Consider the following 19,605-nt stretch of genomic DNA (forward strand, 5'->3'; position numbering starts at 1 on the left):
GATGATGGTGGAGAGGTGAGGAAGGCCAGAATGAGAGTTGCTTGTGGACCTTAGTGGCGTACAAAGGCCATGTTAAGTTGTTTATTCTTTCCATGGGGACCCTACCATTCAGCAGATCTGACAATATAGTGAACCATAGTGATCTCACCTAAAAGTATTTTCTCTGTATGCTGATTAAAAGGAAATACATTTTAAAATGCATATTATTTTAGGTGTCAAAGTCATGGTTGGCCTGAATAACCTGTTCATGGAGTGAGGTTTAGGTTGATAGTAGGACTTTTAAGTAGAATCATCTCGTAGGTACCTGGAGCCAGTGATCTGGATCCCAGTAAGAATAGGAGTTGTTGACTAGGCACTCATCCCACAGGGAAGCCAGATGGGGTTGAAACATTGGTATAGTAGGTGATTGACATCTGACTAGTTCCTATTCTTACTTTCAAAGCCAGACTTATAAAACTAATCTACATCTATAGCTGTACATCCTAACAACCCATTCTTTTTTTCCACTTCTTGTCATCCGGCTTCCCCATCCATATCCGTCTACACATTGACTCCTACACTTGCACATATCAAGTGTACAGTACTTAGTATAGTCTCCTAAGTACTCCTAACTGAATGGTACTCTGAAAGGTTACCAATGACTTTTTAATTATTAATTGTTCTTCTCTTTTTGTTTGTTTATATTCCACTAATTACAGAAAGGATTTGAGATGATAGTCAACCATATAGAACTGTGCTGTCCAACACAATAGTTCCTAGCCACTATTGCTATTTAAATTCTAATTAAAATTAAGTAAATATAACTTTGTATAAACAAACTTGTTATCTACTTAAACTTTAAATAAAATTAACTTAAAAATTTTTTTCACTTGCTCTAGCCGCTTTTTAGATCCTCCATAGCCACATAATGGCAGCACAGATAATAGAACTTTTCTATTATCACAGAAAATTCTAATGGCCAGTGCTGATACACTGTCCTATGAAATCTTAGTCATGGTACCTAACTCCTCACATACTAGATTGTAAATTGTTTGAGGGCAGCACTCTGGCTTTCCTTTGTATCTTTCCTTTATGCTTATGTGTGCTCATTTTGCCTGTATATAAAGTTCTTGCTAAATATTTGTTGATTTACTGATTATTATCACAAGCTGGCTACAGTAGAATAAAAACAATTTACCCAAAACACTAACTGCAAGAATCTCTACTCTACTCTACTCTCTCTACAGTTTTGATTCTGATTATATTTGCTAAACACTAAATATTACACATGACATGAAAATCCAGTTCTTTACCTTAAGCCACAGCATTTTAACCATGGTGAAATGGCTTTCCCTGAACAATGCAAATCATTCCATTCCTGAACAGATGTATATTGAATACCTATATGCCGTCTACTGGGCTAGGATTACTGTAGTAAGCAAGTGAAATGGCAGTTCCTGTCTTCACAAAACTTACAAGGTAGCAGGGAAGACAAATAGTAAATGTATACATTTAATAAAATTTAGATAAAGTAGAATGTCTTCTGGGAGTGCTTAACCTAGTCTAGGAGTCAGAGAAGATCTGGCCTCAGATTGTCCCTGGAGTTGGTTCTTGGAGATCTTGCTGCCTTTCCTAATTCCTGCAGTCAGTGTCTCTGGCAATTTTCTCATTTAGTTGACTGAGACGCGTCAGCTCCTGCGGTTGAGACGGTTTGCTCACGGAACTGCAGGCCTGGTGTTCCTTACGGCTCTCTCAGGTAGGACTCTTAGCAAAGGTGGCCTAACTTATCTTCAGGTGGGATCTCTTGCTTAATGCTTTCCTCCTGCATCTTTATATCTCCTTCTCACACCTGCCTCTCTCATACCCACCATCTTTACCCTCTTGTCTTCTAATCCTTCCTTCCCCAAATCCTGCTTTTCAGTTAGTTGAACAAAAATATTGAACATGTACTTGGATCCAAACTCTAGGTTCAAATCCTGGCTTTACCCTCTATAAACTATATGACCTTGGACAAGCTGTGTAACCTGTCTGGGCCTCAGTGACCTCATCTATAAAATGGGGAAGATGATAATAGTTTAAGTAATATATGTGAAGTATTTAGCACCTCACATGTAGCAAAGGCTATGTAAGTGTTAGCTGTTGTTATCATATAAACATTATTGTTATTACATTATACCAAGATAGGTCAGACAAAAGCCTGCCCTCAAAGACGGCCTTTAGGTGAAGAGTTTATTGGGGCAAAGAGACTAAAACAGATTTCTTTCATTCTTTAAATCACAGCTCTACCTTTCTTACTCTAGACCTGCCCTGTACAATAATCACTAGCTTCATGTGACTATTGAAGCTTAAGTTAATTAAAAGCAAATAAAATTTAGTTTCTCAGTCACAGTAGCCACATTTCAAGTGCTCAGTAACCACAATGGGTGGCTTGCAGCTGTTGACTGGATGGATGACAGATACAGAACATTTCCATCATTGCAGAAAGTTTGATTGGACAGCACAGCTCTAAATAAAACCATCAAACCAGTGATCTCACCCAAATCTCCCTCCCCCTTTTTTTGATGGAAGAACATGAATTTTGACTTTATAAATGCAATTTAGAAAAATAAGGAATATGATTTAACATACCTGAATCTTCTGTGATCATAAATAATGGATCAGTTATCCATTAAATTCTTTGTGTGTTTATCCAGGGTTTAGTTTATAAGATTTTTTTGAGCACTTGGGGAAGACAGATAAATAAAACCCATAACATGCCAGATGATGTTGAGTGCTGCAAAGAAAATAAAGCAAGATAAGGGGATAGACGTAGGGTTGGGGAGTGCTATCTTATAGAGGATTATTGGAGAGATCTCTTTGATAAAGTGACATTTAAGTGGAAACTTGACGTGAAAGAATAAATTAACTGTTCCAGAATAGATCAGTTGGCGGTAGGGAAGCGAGGCAGTAAGGAGAATGCATATCACAGTCAGTAAAAGAACTTTTCCAAATATTCCTCTCTCTAGAGCTTCTCATCCACCCTCTAGGGGAGGCATGCCAGAATCTTGGGGTGGAAGTAGGTGAGGATGCAAGTTTTTTTTTTAAGTTTCCATGGTGTATTCCATGGTGAATACAGCAGGGTTTGAGAACCCCTGCTGTAGATCTTTCTATTCTCTGACTATTCCTTTTGTCTAACTCTGAGATAATAAACATTTTCTATGTCGGAACTTCCCTGGTGGCTCAGAGGGTAAAGAATCTGCCTACAGTGCAGATTGAAACCCGGGTTTAGTCCCTAGGTTAGGAAGATCCCGTGGAGAAGGGAATGGTTACCCATTCCAGTATTCTTGCCTGCAGAATTCCATGGACAGAGGAGCCTGGTGGGCTACAGTCCATGGGGTCACAAAGGGAACTTTCACTTTCATGTCAGAACTAGTATTTGATCTCTTCTTTCTCTCATTTTAATAAATATTATTTATTGGAACCCAGGGGCTTTTGTGGCAGGGCTGGATGCTGGACTTGTTTACAACTCCTTCCCCAAGATGGGAGAATCTTGGATCCCAGAGGATCTCTTTACCTTCTCCCCTCTCCTGAGGAATGTTTTCGAGAATCCCACCATGGTGCAGTTTGATCACCGGGTTCTGGTAAGTCTGGCGGTTACTGGCTACTACACATAAGGAGCCTCTCACAGGCTCTGGGTGTCTGAAGCACTGCTAGCAACATTGAGATGGTAGAGTGGGTACTAGAATTCTTTTTAGAAGAATTTTAGTACCAGTTTTCTGATGTGATGTTTTTGTCTTAACTATCCACATGCCTCTAGCCAAATTCTTTTTTGCAGGATACTGCCAGCTTTTTAAAGTTAATTCTCCTCAATCCTGCACATGCAGAGAAGAGTCATTTTAGCAGAAATGAGGCTAAGTAGAGAAGAGAGTGTAAAGACAGTGGTTGCTGAACACATAGCCATCAGGACTGCACCAAGACCCCAAGGAGCTAAGAGCATCATAAATGCTCATCTTATTTAAGCTAATATTTATTAAGGACCTACTGTGAGTCATGTTAAGATTGCTTGGTGGCCTGAGCATGGTAAATCAGAGCCCAGGGAAAGGTTAGTGGCAGGGAGACCTGGGAGAAGCGGTGGTGCTACTGTAGTGAGGCTGTGAGAGTGACAAGGCTCAGTCAGGGCTTCATGGTAGGACCCAGACTTGAGAAGATGAATCCGAAAGAGGTTGTTGTGATTAGAAGACTGGCTGCAGGAACAGAAGTGAAGAAAGATCAAAGGCGATCCTAGAGTTTCTTCTGTGGCATGTTTAAAGCACACCAGCAGGAATGGGACTATTGAAATGAGTGTTGAGCTAGGGACAGAGGATGTCATCAGACTGAGGTACGTTGAGCGTGAGATAACAGTAGGGCACCCAGAGAGAGGGGCCCAGGGGCCTCATATCCAGAGGGAACGCTGGGGCTAAGGCAGGTTACCTTGTGCGGGGTCAGTCCCCACTGCCACACAGCATTTTGGAATAAGTAAAGTCTGGTTGAAATTGGATGGCTGTGAAGAGAAAAAGATGTGAAATTGGTATCGAAAATGATAGAAAACATTTTCCTCAATATCATGGAAGGTCGGAAATCCTACTGCCAGCTCCAGACTCTCTTTCTAAAGTGGAAATGAAAAGGAAACTTCAGATCTTTTTAACACTAGCTGGAAGAATCACCACCTCCTCTACTCATAGCCCAGGAAAATAGTAACTCTCATGTGCTGGGGTCAGCCTTGTTTTAACAATACAGGATTAGAATAGAGATAAAATTAGGGATAAATAAGAGGATGAGATGGTTGGATGGCATCACCGACTCAATGGACATGAGTTTGGGTAAACTCCGGGAATTGGTGATGGACAGGGAGGCCTGGTGTGCTGTGGTTCATGGGGTCGCAGAGATTCCGACACGACTGAGCAACTGAACTGAATTGATGCAAAGAGTAATTTAAAACCTGAGGGCCACACCGGGCAGACACCTGCATTGGAAGGTGGGTAAGATTGCTGAGAGACAGTCAGTGTGTATAAAGTGCAGAAACTTTAAGTGGAGCCACGCCTCCATTGTACTGAAGTGGCGAGCAGAAGAGGAGCAGGGAAGAGCTTGAGTCACTAGGTGGTTCTCTGCCTGGGAGGGGAAAGTGTTTAGTAGTTACTCAGTGGATCTGGGGGAATTAGCTGTAAGGTGAGCAGAAACCAGGGGGTAGGACATTCTTTTTGGCACCTGATGAGACTCTTTCTACCCTACAGGGCATCGCTTCAGTTACTGCCGTTACAGTACTCTACTTCCTCTCCCGAAGAATTCCCCTTCCTCGAAGGACCAAGATAGCAGCCACCACTCTGCTGGCTTTGGCATATACACAGGTATAAACCACTTCTTTTGATTCTGAAGGTATCCCCAGAACAAAATTTAAAAAGAAAGGTGACAGTTCAGGATGGGGAACACATGTATACCTGTGGCAGATTCATTTTGATATTTGGCAAAACTAATACAATTATGTAAAGTTTAAAAATAAAATAAAATTTAAAAAATATTAAAAAAAAAAAAAGAAAGGTGACAGGCTAGGAGAAAATATTTATAATAGACAAAAAGATGAACAACCAGAAAATAAATAAAGGATATTAAGACACAATTCTCAAAAGAGAAATGATGAATGGCCAGTAAATATGAAAAACTCTTTAGCATCACTCATGATCAGAGAGGAACAAATTAAAGCACTGTGTGCCATTTTGTACCTGTCAGATTGGAAAAAAATGAAAAAAAAATCAGATATTGGCATGGGTATAGGAAAACATACATTTGTATGTTCTTGGTGAGAGCATGCTTTGTTATAGCTTTTTTTTGAGGGCATCTGGCAATATTTTTTGAAGTGTTAAAATGTTTAGTCCTTTGATCAACCACATTGGCTTATTTTTGCCTGCCCTGGAGATACTCTAATGCACAAAGAGCTGTTCCCAGGAAATTCATTATGGAATTACTGTGATAAGTGAAAAATTAGAAAGTACCTAAATAAACATCTATGATATAGCCATACTGTGGAATACTGTACAGTTTAAAATAATAAGATCTCAAGACATACACTGTTACATGAAAAAAAAAAGCAAATGACAGAGCAATCTACTTTTTAAAAGCTGTTAGGTTTTTCTTTAAACATGTATATAAAAATACAAGTGTGGGAAACTGGTAACAGTGGCTACCTTTGGGGAAGAGAACAGGGCTAGATGAAGGATAATTAGGGGAATTTTAGTTTTATCTAATTTGAATTTCTTTTGTTGTAAGTCTATTTCCTTGTGAAATTTTAAAATATATTCTTTGAATTTCTGAGGGGAAAGTGTGGAGGGTTTGTGTCTGGTTATCCATGCCAGTCACTTCAGTTCTGAGTGTGTGTTTCCTCCTTGCTTTTCTTTGTGACAGGTGGGCTTGGGCATTAGTACTCTGCTGATGTATGTCCCAACTCCTTTGGCTGCCACTCACCAGTCGGGCTCCCTGGCTCTGCTCAGTGTTGCCCTTTGGCTCATGAATGAACTCCGAAGAGTCCCAAAATAATTCTCAGAGGATCAGCTTCCTAGGACTGAAACTGTGCTTTTGAGAGATCATCAGAAAGCACAAGAATTTGAGCTTTTCTAAGAGGAGGACCTTGGTATACTGGGTGGTTTCCAAGTTGGTCAAGTTATTTAAATTCTTTGCCTGTTTTGGGGACAATCTACTGGATCAAGCAAGTCATTAAGTGTGGTTATGCTTAAGGTTCCTTTTTAAATCTGTTGAAAATCAGATTTAATGTAGAGAAAGAATTTTCTGTCATTTGCTTCTTAACAGGTTGTGTGTCAGTTTTCTCAAATGTTGACAAGCTGTTGGTTCTACATGCATAATCTGTTTCCTTGACCTGAGTTCTGGATTCTGCCTGAGTAGAAATTCTTACAATCTCAACTGTACTTCCATCAGGTAGAGATTCAAATGGATGGATTGGCATACCCTAACGTCAGATAGCCTTCAGCAAGAAATAGCTGTTTTCTTCCAGTGTCTTGATTTTCAAAACAGGGGAAAGCACTAACTAGTTTCTCTTGTGATAGGGCTGTTAATCATCACTACATGAGACAAATGGAGAATAGTATAAATCAATTCCTGAAAGGGTTTCCTGAGAGCCTTATGGATAAGAAAAATACAGTCTTGATGGTATAGTACCTGGACATCTCTTTGGTTATTTAAACAAAGTACTGACTAATGAATTGGTGTGATTTTGGCCTCTGTTGATATTTCACAGGGCTCTGTCTTATTATTCAACATTTTAAAATCAGCAGTTTGGATGAAGGCATCACAAAGACCATATTTGAGGATGGAGCAACCCAACATTGCTGATACAATAGATGACAATCACAAAACAGCTCCAGAGTGACATCATCAAGATGAAATTAAACCAGTCATAAATGTAACATCTTCATTTAAATAGGTTACATAAGTTTAGGATAGAGAAAACTAGCTTCTTATCGTCTTCATCTAAAAAAATACTGAGGGACTTCAGTTGGACACAGGCTCAGTATGAACCAACCATGAGATGACACTGGTAAAAACTAGTGTTGTTTAAGATTCTATGAATAGAAGTGTCACAGCCATAGTCAGAACACCACACTACAAGTGCTGCATTGTATTCTGGGTACTGCATGTTTTAAGGACACTCACCAGCATGTATGTATCAAGAGGCAGGAACCAGGACAGCAAGGAGTCCAGAACCCGTTTCATACCAGGAATACTTGAAAGAACTAGGAGTATTCGGCTGGAGAACATTTAGAGAGACAGCAAGAATCCTGCCCTTGACAAGTTGAAGCCCCTTCTTGCAGAAGGAATGAGCTTTCTTTGTGCTGCAGAGCTGGGAGCAGTGGGTAAAAGTTGCAGAAAGTTAGTTTTTAGTTTTGTAGAAGGTAGGAGCCACCTGGACCAAATCAGATGCCTGCTAGGGCAGGCTGGTGCAAACAGGTGAACCAGAGAGCAGGTGCCCGTCAAGGGGCTAAACCTCTGCTGAGTGCTAACCTGTTGCTGCTCTGCGGGTCCAGTTGTGAGATCTGACTTTTCAGACAAACCAAACATCCAGATTTTTATGTGAATGGTCTCAAGTTTTTTAGAACATTATGCAGGCTAAACAGATCTGGGAGCCATAAATGACGTTAAGATGTGCCCCTGTACAGCTGCTAGACTAATGATCACAGTTCCCTTTCAACTCCAGTATCCTCTGGGTTTCAGTGTGACCAACAGTGTATCATCCTCAAGTGGTTCTTAACAAAATAGAAGTAGCAGTTTGTCTTTGATTTTTTTGTTAATAAAAATCCTGGCCAGGAAACAGCTTTTGCTGTTCCCAGAAGTGGTTCCCAGCTTCTCTCACATTAGAATCTTTCAGAATCCTGACCCTAGCCTTAGCAATGATCAGTTAATTCACAATCTCTGAAAGCCATAATTAGCAAATTCCTTGGGTGATTCTGATGTGCTGACAAGTTTGGGAACCACTAGTAGCCCTAGTAGCCTACTTACGTTAGAAGTTCTGAGCAGCTTATTCCCATTCCCTCCAAATTTCCACCTCACCCTATCTCATTTATCCACTGTGTTGATACTGGTTAGTGCGCCAGCGGGGTATCACCTCTTCCAGATAGAATTCTCTAAAGAAAGACAGCTGCAGTCACTGGGCAGGTTCCCAAACTATCATCTCCTGATCCCCAAATTAAGGTTGTTCTTAGTTAATAATTGAGTCTGGAGAGGGCAGTCTGATCCAGCTCAACCATATGCTAATGATGCTATTGTTCCCTCCCCCCCCCCCCCCGCCAAAAAAAAAGCATGAAATGAATTAAATAATTTCAAGTTGCAGATGTTTTACTTCATTTTTTTTTATTAAAGATGAGTAAGTTTGGAAAAACAGATCTGATTGCATTTAGTGATATAACTTTGTTAATGCCCATCTCTAAGCTCCTGGTGAGTGGATATTATCTGAATTATTTTGTTTGCATTATTCCCAGCACCAGACACATACCACCAAATATTGTATGAATAAATGGAAAATGGATGATTACAGACTGATGTCCCAGACACTGCTTTCAAATTAAGTCATCATACCCAGAAGATGAAATGCATTTCCTTTAATATTTTCAAAAGCCAACAATTCTGTCAGTTGGTTTTAAAATACCAAAGGAAATTAAAATCCCTCGCTTTCTTAATTAATGCAGAATATCTTTTGTTTAACTTAGACAAATGCTGTCCATTGTGGCAAGGGTTATTATTAGCCACTGCCTAAAGTGATGCTGGGCTTCCCTGATGGCTTAGTGGTAAAGAATCTGCCTGCCAATGCAGGAGACTTGGGTTCAATCCCTGGGTCAGGAAGCTCCCCTGGAGAAGGAAATGGTAACTCGCTCCAGGATTCTTGCCTGGGAAATCCCATGGACAGGAGAGTCTGGCAGGCTACAGGCCATGAGGTTTGCAAGAGTCCAACAACAACTTACAACAACAAAAAGTGATGCTTGCTGCAAAGACCAACACTGATGATCACAATAGTAGGATAACCAGTTTATCTGCAGCAGTTCTTATGGTCCTGGCATGATGGTGGGTTGTATACTGGTATATATAACATATATACCCATGTCCTTGCATAAGGGACAATGCACCCCTCTCTAATATGTATTGTGTATTCTGTTCAACACTGACTTAACAGTATCAGAGTTTCAATAACTGTTCAGCAAAACTATTATTTAATGTTAAGTGTTAGAAAAACATACAAACTAAGCAACCCCCCACCCACCCAAAGTAATGCCATACAGGCAGCCTTTGGTTTTTGAAAGCAAGAAGGGAGTTTTTCATTGAGGTCGTAATAAAAAGATGCCTTTCAGCACTGCAGGATCTCATGCTCAAGGCAGATTTCATGGAGGAGACAAGGTGTATACTTAAAGGCTTCAGCTAAAGGGGGATTATAGAATAAAAATTTCAAACACAACAACAAATTCCAGAAATCAAAGTGGTTGCGATTCTTGCCTGCAGAGAAAGACTTTTACGAAGCTAATTAGGGGGCAGAGCCTTCACCACCAGCAGTTCTAACAGGCTCAACTGGCAGGTGCTCTGTAGGAGGGGCTGCTTCAGAAAGTCTCGGGGCTGCCTTACCTGAAGAAGTGGAGAGGAGTGATCAGCTGCCAGAAGACCTATGAGTGGCTGCACTACTTAAAAAGGAGAGCCTTGGCTTGCCTGAAGTCATCGTGCATGCATGGCTATACTCATCCTGGGACTCTCAAATTTTTTTTTCAACTTTGGTCGTCATAAAAATGGCAAGCAATGATTGAATACATTTTAAATGTAGAAAGCCCTTGTAGTATGGGTAATGATTCAGTTTTCCAAATTAAACAATATTATTGCTCAGACTTGCAGAGAAAGTCAACAAATGTATTCCTCCTCTGTCCCTCTAATAATGATTCAGTTTTCCAATTAAACGATATTATTGCTCAGACTTGCAGAGAAAGTCAACAAATGTATTCCTCCTTTGTCCCTCTAATAATAATAATGAGAAATAGTGAAATATTAGAGGGGGAATGAAACATAAATATTAGTATATATATACTAGTATTACATTAGTAATATATACTAATGGACTAATATAAATGAAGTCTATGCAGATATTTTAAGTCTTTTTAACAAATATTTTTTGTAATACCAACAAATCCTTGCAAGTTTGATTGACCATATGGCTCTAGTGCAGGACTATGAAATTAGCATAACCTTCATGCTTTGGAGAAGGAAATGGCAACTCACTCCAATGTTCTTGCCTGGAGAATCCTGGGGACGGGGGAGCCTGGTGGGCTGCCGTCTCTGGGGTCGCACAGAGTCGGACACGACTGAAGCGACTTAGCAGCAGCAGCAGCAGAGACTAGTTTGGGAGAATTTGAAACATCTGCTACTACTTCTACCTTAATTCTTAATTCCAATTGAAGTTTCATTGCATACCACAGAAAAAGGAAAATTAGACACTAGTTCTGAATTGGTTTGAAAGAAGTTTAAAAACAGCAAAAAGAAATGGCACACTGGGTAAGGGAGTCTAGGAACTGCCCCATAAATACAACCAAGTTCCTTAAAGTAGTTCTAATAAACATTTATACCTTAAATAACAGATGGTAAAACCATAACACGAGTTGCTTGGATATATTAACTAAAGAAGCCAGAATGGATGTACTGAAAACCTGATACTATTTCTGACAAAGTATTTCATATTTTATTCCTAAATGTGAGCAACCACAAATGAATATCAGAAACAATTATAAAGACTGAGCATGATTAGCTGCAGTCAGCTATATTATATATATTCTGTTGAAACACAGTCTTGCAAGAAGATTCTATCAATGAGCATTTCATTTGCACGTATTACTACATTCTGAGTGTCAGTTTCATCATCCATAAAACCACTGGGGTTAACAAATCTTAAGTTTCAATTTAAAAAAGCTCATTCTCTGACTGTGATTGCTTTTGGAAACTCCATTCCCACCAACCTTTATTTCATGGGTTATGAGTAAAGTAAGAGATGACCTGACCACTGATTCTTCTGGGCAGCCTGGTCTTCTAAACCAAGGGCCACAGCCCTCGTCCTGAAAGTACTCTATCACTTCTCTGCCTTTAGTTCCTTATGCCAACTGTTCTCCCTTTGGAACTGGCCTCCAATCATAGTCATAGATGAAAAACGAACCAGAGAGGGCAGGTGGCTTGCCTGGGGTTCCTGAGCTACATAATGACAAAGCCAGGGCTATAATCCATAAGCAGTGAGAAGTTACTGTACCTCAAAAATATAAATATGGACATGATAATAAATGTTAATGCCTAAAATGACTAGCTTAGCAAGTGCATGGCAGACTCAGTCAACCACATTTTGATAATCATTGCCTAAAGCCTTTGGTCATGAATTTGAGCAAACTGGGGAGATAGTGGAGGACAGAGGAGCGTAGTGTGCCACAGTCCGTGGGGTCGCAAAGAGTCAGATATGACTTAGCGACTGAACAACAAGGCCTTTGAAGTCAAAGAAAGCACTTGGGCTAAGGAGGACAGAGGCAGAATACTTTGGATAATATTGCAAGAATAAATAGAATGTTGGTGGAAAGTGATTAAAATTTCCTAGACCAAGGAAAATCAATTCAAGGAGCTGAAGTAGAGATGGTATTAAGTTGGTGCAAACTTAATTGCGGCTTTGGACCATGAGTTTTAAATCATTATAAGCTCAAACAGCTCTTTATTAATCAAAATAGGAACCATTATAATCAACACATTGTGCCAATGAGAAATAATTTGTTTATTCCTGTAGCATAAAAACCCATGCTTCAGGATTTGACAAACTCTTGGAAAGCATTTTCTGCCTCCTGCTGGTTGTGGAAGCGTTTTCCCTGCAAACAGTTGTTGAGATGCTTGAAGAAGTGGTTAGTGAGAGGTCAGGTGAATATGGTGAGATGAGGCAAAACTTTGTAGCCCAATTCGTTCCACTTCTGAAGTGTTGGTTGTGCCATGTGCAGTCAGGCATTGTTATGCAGAAGAATTGGGCCCTTTCTGTTGAGCAGTGCCTGCTGCAGGTGTTGCAGTTTTTGATGCGTCTCACTGATTTGCTGAGCATACTTTCCAGATGAAATGGTTTCTCTGGGATTCAGAAAGCTGTAGTGGATCAGACTGGCAGCAGACCACCTTTTTTTGGTGCAAGTTTGGCTTTGGGAAATGCTTTGAAGCTTCTCAGTCCAGCCACTTAGCTGGTCATCGCTGGTTGTCATATAAAATCCACTTTTTGTCGCACATCACAGTACAATTGAGAAATGGTTCGTTGTTGTTGCACAGAATAAGAGAAGACAACACTTTAAAATGACAATTTTTGATTTGTGGTCAGCTCATGAGGCACCCACTTATTGAGCTTTTTCACCTTTCCAATTTGCTGCCAGTGCCAAATGCCAAACCATACAATGGCTGACGTTGAGTTCTTCAGTAACTTCTCGTGTAGTTGTAAGAGGATCAGCTTCGACGATCCTCTCAACTGGTCGCTGTCTTCCAGTGGCCAGCCACTGTGCTCCTCATCTTTAAGTCTCTGGTTTCCTTTGCACAATTTCTTGAACCACCACTCCACTCTACATTCGTTAGCAGTTCCTGGGCCAAATGCATTGCTGATGGTGCAAGTTGTCTCTGCTGTTTTACAACTCATTTTCAACTTGAATAAAAGAATTGCTCCAATTTGCTTTTTTGTCTAACATCATTTCCCTAGTTTAAAATAAATATAAACAGCAAGTAATAAGTCATTATCAAAAAAACAAAGCAAAAAATGTGCATTAAAATAACATAACCATATTTAAGAATGTATTTCAATATCAAACAGCAAATTTCAAAAATGCAAAACCGCAATTACTTTTGCACCAACCCAATAAAATTTGGATTAGAATTAACTGCAACTTAAGTGAATGTAATGTCAAATAATTAGGTGATAAGAATAATTCATGATAAGAATTCAGAAAAGTGATGGGTTGTGCCTGCATAAAGAATCATAAGCCTTACTCCTATAAACCACTGACTAAATTTTGATACTTCTGACCTATTAAAACACTAAAATAGTTCAGGTTTGCTGTTACTGTTGTAAGGAAGATTGCTTGGCAAGACTCAAAGAAACTAGTGGAATGTGAATTTTATAGAATCATAATCATTTTCACATGAAAACCACTCAGAATGCAGAAATGCAAATAGATACCTTGAAAAACTGAGGGCAAAAAGAGGGTTAAAAGATAAGGCTGTGTGACTCTATGCAAGAATATTTCATTTTGAGAAAGCAATATATAGAAGTTATTGGCCCTCACCATTTATCCTCAGCGAGGGATAAATTGCTTCTGTTTCTAGTGAATAAGATTTCCTTTAAAATTTTTAATTGGGAGCAATGGAAGAAGCACAGGAGCCAGAACCAAGAGCAAATACTCTTTTTCTGAGGGGTATGACAAAAACTTGTCCTCATTTTTATACCATGGAACTCAGATGCCTTATTCATTATAATAAAACCTAGATAATATTAAAATAATAAACATGATAAAATACACTAAAAAAATCAGACTAAATTAAGAATAAGAAATACATTTATATGGAAAAAATGATAAAACAGGTATCCTGAGTTTCTCAATTATAAAAAGAACAATACCAATCTGAAAGGTTGTCATGATGATTAAAATAACATACATAAAATTATTAATGGAGTGTCTGGTACACAATCAGTGCTTTGCAAATGGTAGTTATTATCATCATAACCAGGATGAAGAATAACTTAATAAGAGCTTTCAAATTGGACTGATCACTGCCTCCTCCATGCTTCAATTTCATTCTGAGCACACAAATGTGATCACTGTTAGCCAACTAGCTAGGTAGCTTTGGAGAAGATCATTGAGTAGATCCCACAAGAAAGTAAGAAAACCAAAAATGGCATTTGGAAACAAAGGTGAGGGAAAAGAGTTACCTGAGTAGGCAATGGCTAGCAAAAACATACTATGATGTTATTTATAAGCAGCATTCATAAAGCAAGGGCTCGCTCACAGTACAGACACAAAGATAAGAAGTCAAAGAAAATCAAGGCAACTTAGAACTCTTAAAAATTAAACTGCTGAAACATAAGCCCTAATGAAAAATTAAAAGTTCTTCCAAAGGAACCTGTAAGACTCTGCTGGATCCATTTTTATCTAATTTGAAAACTATTCAAGACTCATCATCTTTTCACCTACTTTAAGTATACTTACTTTCATCTCAGTTTATTTCCAGGAGGATCTGGATTTATTTTTCTTGGTTTTATGAAGCACTTAACTCCTTTCTACTCTCAGTATGAAATTTATTTTTTAAGAATTCCACTTTTTTTCCTTTAAAGTCAAGGACTTTTCCCTTACTCTTGTAATCCTAGAACTCAAAGCTGACAAAGAAAGAAAACTATTTTAACTGTGGGAGCATATTCTTAAGCAGGACATTTAAGGCTACACAGAGGAAAGATTAAAGTATAAAGAAGGTTCCATGGGGGATGAAAAAAAAATCCTTGTGCAATTTAAAGGCTAAATGCAGAGAGGAAGCAAAGATCCTGAAGGGCAGTGGATAAAAATGTAATTACTATGGCTTTTCCCCTGTCCCCATTAATGGAAATGCTGTTTATGACTGAGAAATCTCTTAGGAAATATTCTGAAAGTTGCCAGGTGGATTATTAACAGATTTATCTGTCTATTCCAAAGTTTGTGATTTGCTTCTTTTCAAATATTCCAAGAGCCCAACTGAGAAAACTACTATTTCTCAGAAAAACATTAATAAATAAGAGCTTGGATTTTATTGCCTTGGCCCGCTCTCCTGATACTGTTCTTTCTTTAAAAACAACCCAAATGCATCCCTTCCCAAACTACATATTGATCTTAGCAGTGAAATAAAAGAACTCTTGAATCTTCCCATGTAAGGACTTGTAAAAACAAGCCAAGAGGACAGTGACCAGACAAATCCAGGTCCCCAATCCCCATCCCAGTTTCTCCATCCCTACAAGCACCCTTAAGGCTCAAAAGAAAAATTAATGCCCAAACAGCTTCGGAGCCACAGAGACATGGAAAAATTTTCAATTCGGGTCATATGAGGCATCAGAAAATATGTTGGTAAAATCTTCACTGGACCATTCATTTAGAAAGGGTTCTAACCTTTTAAAATCTAACTAATATCAGCAACAGGATGTCAGGGATCTTGAGCCACATTCACAGTGGCTTCTTTGTCGAGTAAGCAAAGAAGTTGTGTTATTTTGGTTGCCTGGAAATTCTTATCCGTTCTGCTGATCTGCAAAAATCTTGGATCCCTATTAAAGGCTGTGGATCTCCACATAAATGATATCTCTGTTACAGAGAAAGAAGGGGCTGCTGCACTTGGTAGAATGTCTTCAGCTTTGAATCAGATGCTCCAAGTTTGGTTTCAGCTAGGCTTTCAGCATGCCCAATGCTGAACTTCATGCTTAAAGCAAGGGGAGAAAAGTCTCGATCCCAGGAGCACACCAGATCTCTCAGATAAAGAAGTAGAAGCATGCTTCAATTGGACTAAAGTTGGTCCCCTTTGTTAGCACCAGTCTCTCATTTAGTTCTTCACAGGTTAAATTACAGCTTCTCTTCAGAGAAGAGGACCTGGATATTGAGAAGGAATTAAAGTAGATATTGAAGTAGAAATTCCAAGGCCAAATATCCACAAAGTCAGGCAAAGCAGCATCTGAGGCCAGTACCAGAAAGTGGTGGAATTCAATGGGCAGCAATTCTGGGGTATTCGAACTTTCCTTGAACCTGCCCAGCCTCATGGCCCGACCTGTACCCCAATCATGGGTACCACCTCCTCGATCCACAGCAAGTTCAATGGGGCTGAGGCTCGAGTTTGTCTGTGGTGAATCCGACGTAGCCGCAGAAGGTACAGGATGATGGCCAGTAGCACCACCAGGATACAGGCGAAGAAGAGATAGTGGTTGTAGACGAAGGAGAGACGGAACCAGTTACCATGGGCCTGTCGGACACCTTCCTGCCGTAGATCCCTAAATAAGAAATTGAAGGTGGAAAGAATTGTTAGTTTCAGAGAGAAATATTTATGCCAATTTAAAAGGTCCATTGGTTTTATCCCATTTATTCCATCCATGCAAACATGCTATAATACCAGCTCCACAGAGCAAGCAAAGCTGAAACATGTCCCCAAGCCCAGATTCCTCCTGTATCTTCCTTTCCCTGGCCTAGAGGAAGCCTCTACCCCTTCTAAAATCAGGAGACAAAATGAGAAGCCAAAAAAGTGAATAGGAAGACAAGACTGGTCATCTGTAAAATGTCTTAACAGTGACCCCATACCACCTCAGCCTACACAGTTGGTAAATACGGTCCTAATGAGAATAGGGTGGCCCCTGAACCTATTCAAGAAATCAGAGTATATCTAAGTATTTAAAAAAAGTTGCTATGCTTCCTGAGAGTTTAGGATATATCTAGAGAAAGATGTCACTTCACAAATTGTAATCTGAAGAAAAAAGAGAGACATGTAAACCTAAATGCAATGGTCCGTCTGTCTAAAAGAGAAGCTCTTCTCTTGTAGTCCAAACACCCAATCCATTTTCATTCTGTTTGACCTGCAGTGTTTTTTTAAAAATGTGAATCTCCAAACAGAAAGACTACATATAAAATGTGGACTTCTGGCTTCTGTTGATCAAAGAGAGCTGGGAGATACTGGGACAGCACTTCTGCATGACAGTTATCAGCCTTTTATTTGGGGCACATGCTCTCCAGTTTCCCACTTCTCTCACTCACCTGGCTTGTGACAGTATTGAGTTTAAAGAAACAGGCACCAAAGATTAAGAGTTCATCTGAAATAGTCCAGAAGAGAGAGCACCTAAAAATGATCCCAAATATCTTATGGTACATAAGAGCAAGACATCCCCGAAATGCATCTCATGTCCTTTGTTCTGGCCCACCCAAAAGCCATCCAAGTCAATGACATGATCTCGAGAGTGACTTTGGCCACCAAGAAAGACTGCTGTATAGGAATAGCACACACTGGTTCTTTAGTCAAATGTGAGATCAAATCAGTCAACCCTAAAGGAAATCAGTCCTGAATATTCATTGGAAGGACTGATGCTGATGCTGAAGCTCCAGTACTTTGATGCAAAAAGCCAACTCATTGGAAAAGACCCTGATGCTGGGAAATAAGGCAGGAGGAGAAGAGGATGACACAGGACAAGACGGTTGGATGGCATCGCTGACTCAATGGACATGAGTTTGAGCAAGTTCTGGGAGATGGTGAAAGAGAAGTCTGGCATACTGCAGTCCATGGGGTCACAAACAGTCGGACACAACTGAATGAACAACGAGTCAGATACAGTTTCAGAGTAACTTTAGTTCATCAGTCAGTATCTTAGAAGTTGTTTGTAAGAACTCAATTATAAAGACTGATTTGTTGTAGATAAATAAAATTGAATTCCTGGGAATTCCCTGGCAGTCCAGTGGTTAGGACTTGACGCTTTCACTGCCAAGGACAGGGCGTGGGTTGGATCCCTGGTTACTAAGATCCCACAAGTCCTGCAGCACGGCAGGGGAAAAAGTAAAAAAATTACTGAATTCCTGACATTACAAAGAAGAACAGACTCCAGACCAATAATTCTCAAGACTTCCTTCTGTTTCAACATATGTGGTAAGTAACAGCAGTTTCACATGGCAGTAATAAGGGGAATTTGGATGTTTTTTGTTTCTCTTTTTGAGGAAGCAGTCACTTAAGAAACCTATTTTGAGGCACCAACTACCATCCTCTAAGCTCAAGATGCTTGGTCAGTCCACTTACCTGAGTGGTAAGAAGCGTGTTTTATACAGAATGGCTCCCAGCGTCCACTGAACCTCTCGGTCATAGACCAGCTGTGCTGTCTGCAGATTTGGATAGTCATAGGGAAAATGGAACCCTTCATGAAGAACTTGGTACATCCAAGCTGACTTAAAACACTGATATCTGTGTGAAAAAATAATTTTTTAAAGAAAGAAAAAGAAAAAAAAAAACCTAATGCTTTATGCATATTCTCACTAAAATGTCAAAAAGACCCTTCTCTCCCCATTTCACCTTCCTCACCTCCAGGTGGAGCCAAATCTGAGCCTACCTTATCTTCAAGTTGACCACAAAAGGGAGGCACACCTTCAAGCAAGGCCACAACGCTACTGTGACTGTTTTTCTTTTGCTTTCTTTTTTTCCCTAACAACCTTTACCTTCAGAGAGCATGCTGAAACATCTACAAATGTAATTATATGACGTTTGGCTTCAAAAGAGCCAATCTGTGGGGTAGGAAAATAGGGCTGAGGAGTTGACAGCTGATAGGAGAGAAGCTGGGTGATAGGTACTCAGGAGCTCATTATACTGTTCTATTTTCGTTTATGTTTAAAATTTTTAACTAAAACATTTACCAAATGGGAGGACTGAGGAGCCAAACTGGCAAAATATTGATATTTATTGTAGCTAGGTGACAGCTATATATGTGTTTGTTACTGTTCTACTTTTCTGCATGTTTGACATTTTAATCAAAATGTAAAAATAAAAAGACCACCGCTTTTGATTTCAAACCACTTGGAAAGAACACTTTTTGGTAACCACCAGTTTGTTTTCCTTGAAAGGAAGTTCACTGTTTTGGCCTCTACCCTTCAGAAAATCAAAATCTAAAATAACCAAATTCTCTTCCAGTGTAAATCCAATCTGTACTATTACTCACTCACTCTCATTCATTGTTCATACATTTTAAGGCCACACCTAAAGGAGAAAAGGAAGTTACTTACTTGAGTCGATGCTCATCTGCATGTGATGAAAAGAGGCCATTCTTGAATCTCTGAGTGAGTACTGACCAAGCCATGCCACAGTAATCCTGGAACAAACACAGAGAAATGATGCAACACGAAATGGGAGGTAAACTCTGTAATTCCCCTACAGTCAGTTTTCCATTTCCAAAGTTACTTGTGGGTTATTAGTTAACAGGAAAACAGAAATGGTATATTCAGTCATTTAACACTGTGCCAGGTCCTGGGCAAGGCTAGTCCTTGAACTCAGGCCACTAGGTGACTTGAGTGGCCTAGGAATACTCCTTTTTATTCCTATTGCCCCCATGTCCATACA

At 39.6% G+C, this 19,605-nt stretch overlaps 2 protein-coding genes across 5 annotated transcripts in view; one reads left to right on the forward strand and one right to left on the reverse strand.

Annotated features, from left to right (window-relative positions):
* LOC113884322 (cytochrome c oxidase assembly protein COX15 homolog) overlaps positions 1-19,061 on the forward strand; it is a 29,348-nt gene extending 10,287 nt beyond the window's left edge. Inside the window, exons 6-9 of one of the 2 annotated variants that reach the window (XM_027528844.1) lie at positions 1,654-1,735; positions 3,445-3,599; positions 5,229-5,342; positions 18,583-19,061. In XM_027528844.1, coding sequence (XP_027384645.1) covers positions 1,654-1,735; positions 3,445-3,599; positions 5,229-5,342; positions 18,583-18,753 — 522 coding nt within the window. In that variant the 3' untranslated portion in view covers positions 18,754-19,061. Of the gene's footprint in view, positions 1-1,653; positions 1,736-3,444; positions 3,600-5,228; positions 5,343-6,393; positions 8,883-18,582 lie in introns of those variants that run through there. The other variant, XM_027528845.1, reaches the window with a different exon arrangement.
* The window catches only part of ENTPD7 (ectonucleoside triphosphate diphosphohydrolase 7), a 37,131-nt gene continuing 28,831 nt past the window's right edge, over positions 11,306-19,605 (reverse strand). Inside the window, exons 11-14 of one of the 3 annotated variants that reach the window (XR_003508844.1) lie at positions 19,272-19,357; positions 18,298-18,459; positions 15,651-16,516; positions 11,306-13,218 (exon numbers count right to left, since the gene is read on the reverse strand). Coding sequence is in view for 2 of the 3 variants with exons in the window: in XM_027528843.1 (XP_027384644.1) it covers positions 16,285-16,516; positions 18,298-18,459; positions 19,272-19,357 (480 nt within the window). In the remaining variant the exon portion in view is untranslated. Of the gene's footprint in view, positions 13,219-14,057; positions 16,517-18,297; positions 18,460-19,271; positions 19,358-19,605 lie in introns of those variants that run through there. The other 2 variants (XM_027528843.1, XM_027528842.1) reach the window with 2 other exon arrangements.

The sequence above is a fragment of the Bos indicus x Bos taurus genome, chromosome 26 (genome assembly GCF_003369695.1).
Source record: "Bos indicus x Bos taurus breed Angus x Brahman F1 hybrid chromosome 26, Bos_hybrid_MaternalHap_v2.0, whole genome shotgun sequence".
In the NCBI taxonomy this organism is placed as follows: domain Eukaryota; kingdom Metazoa; phylum Chordata; class Mammalia; order Artiodactyla; family Bovidae; genus Bos; species Bos indicus x Bos taurus.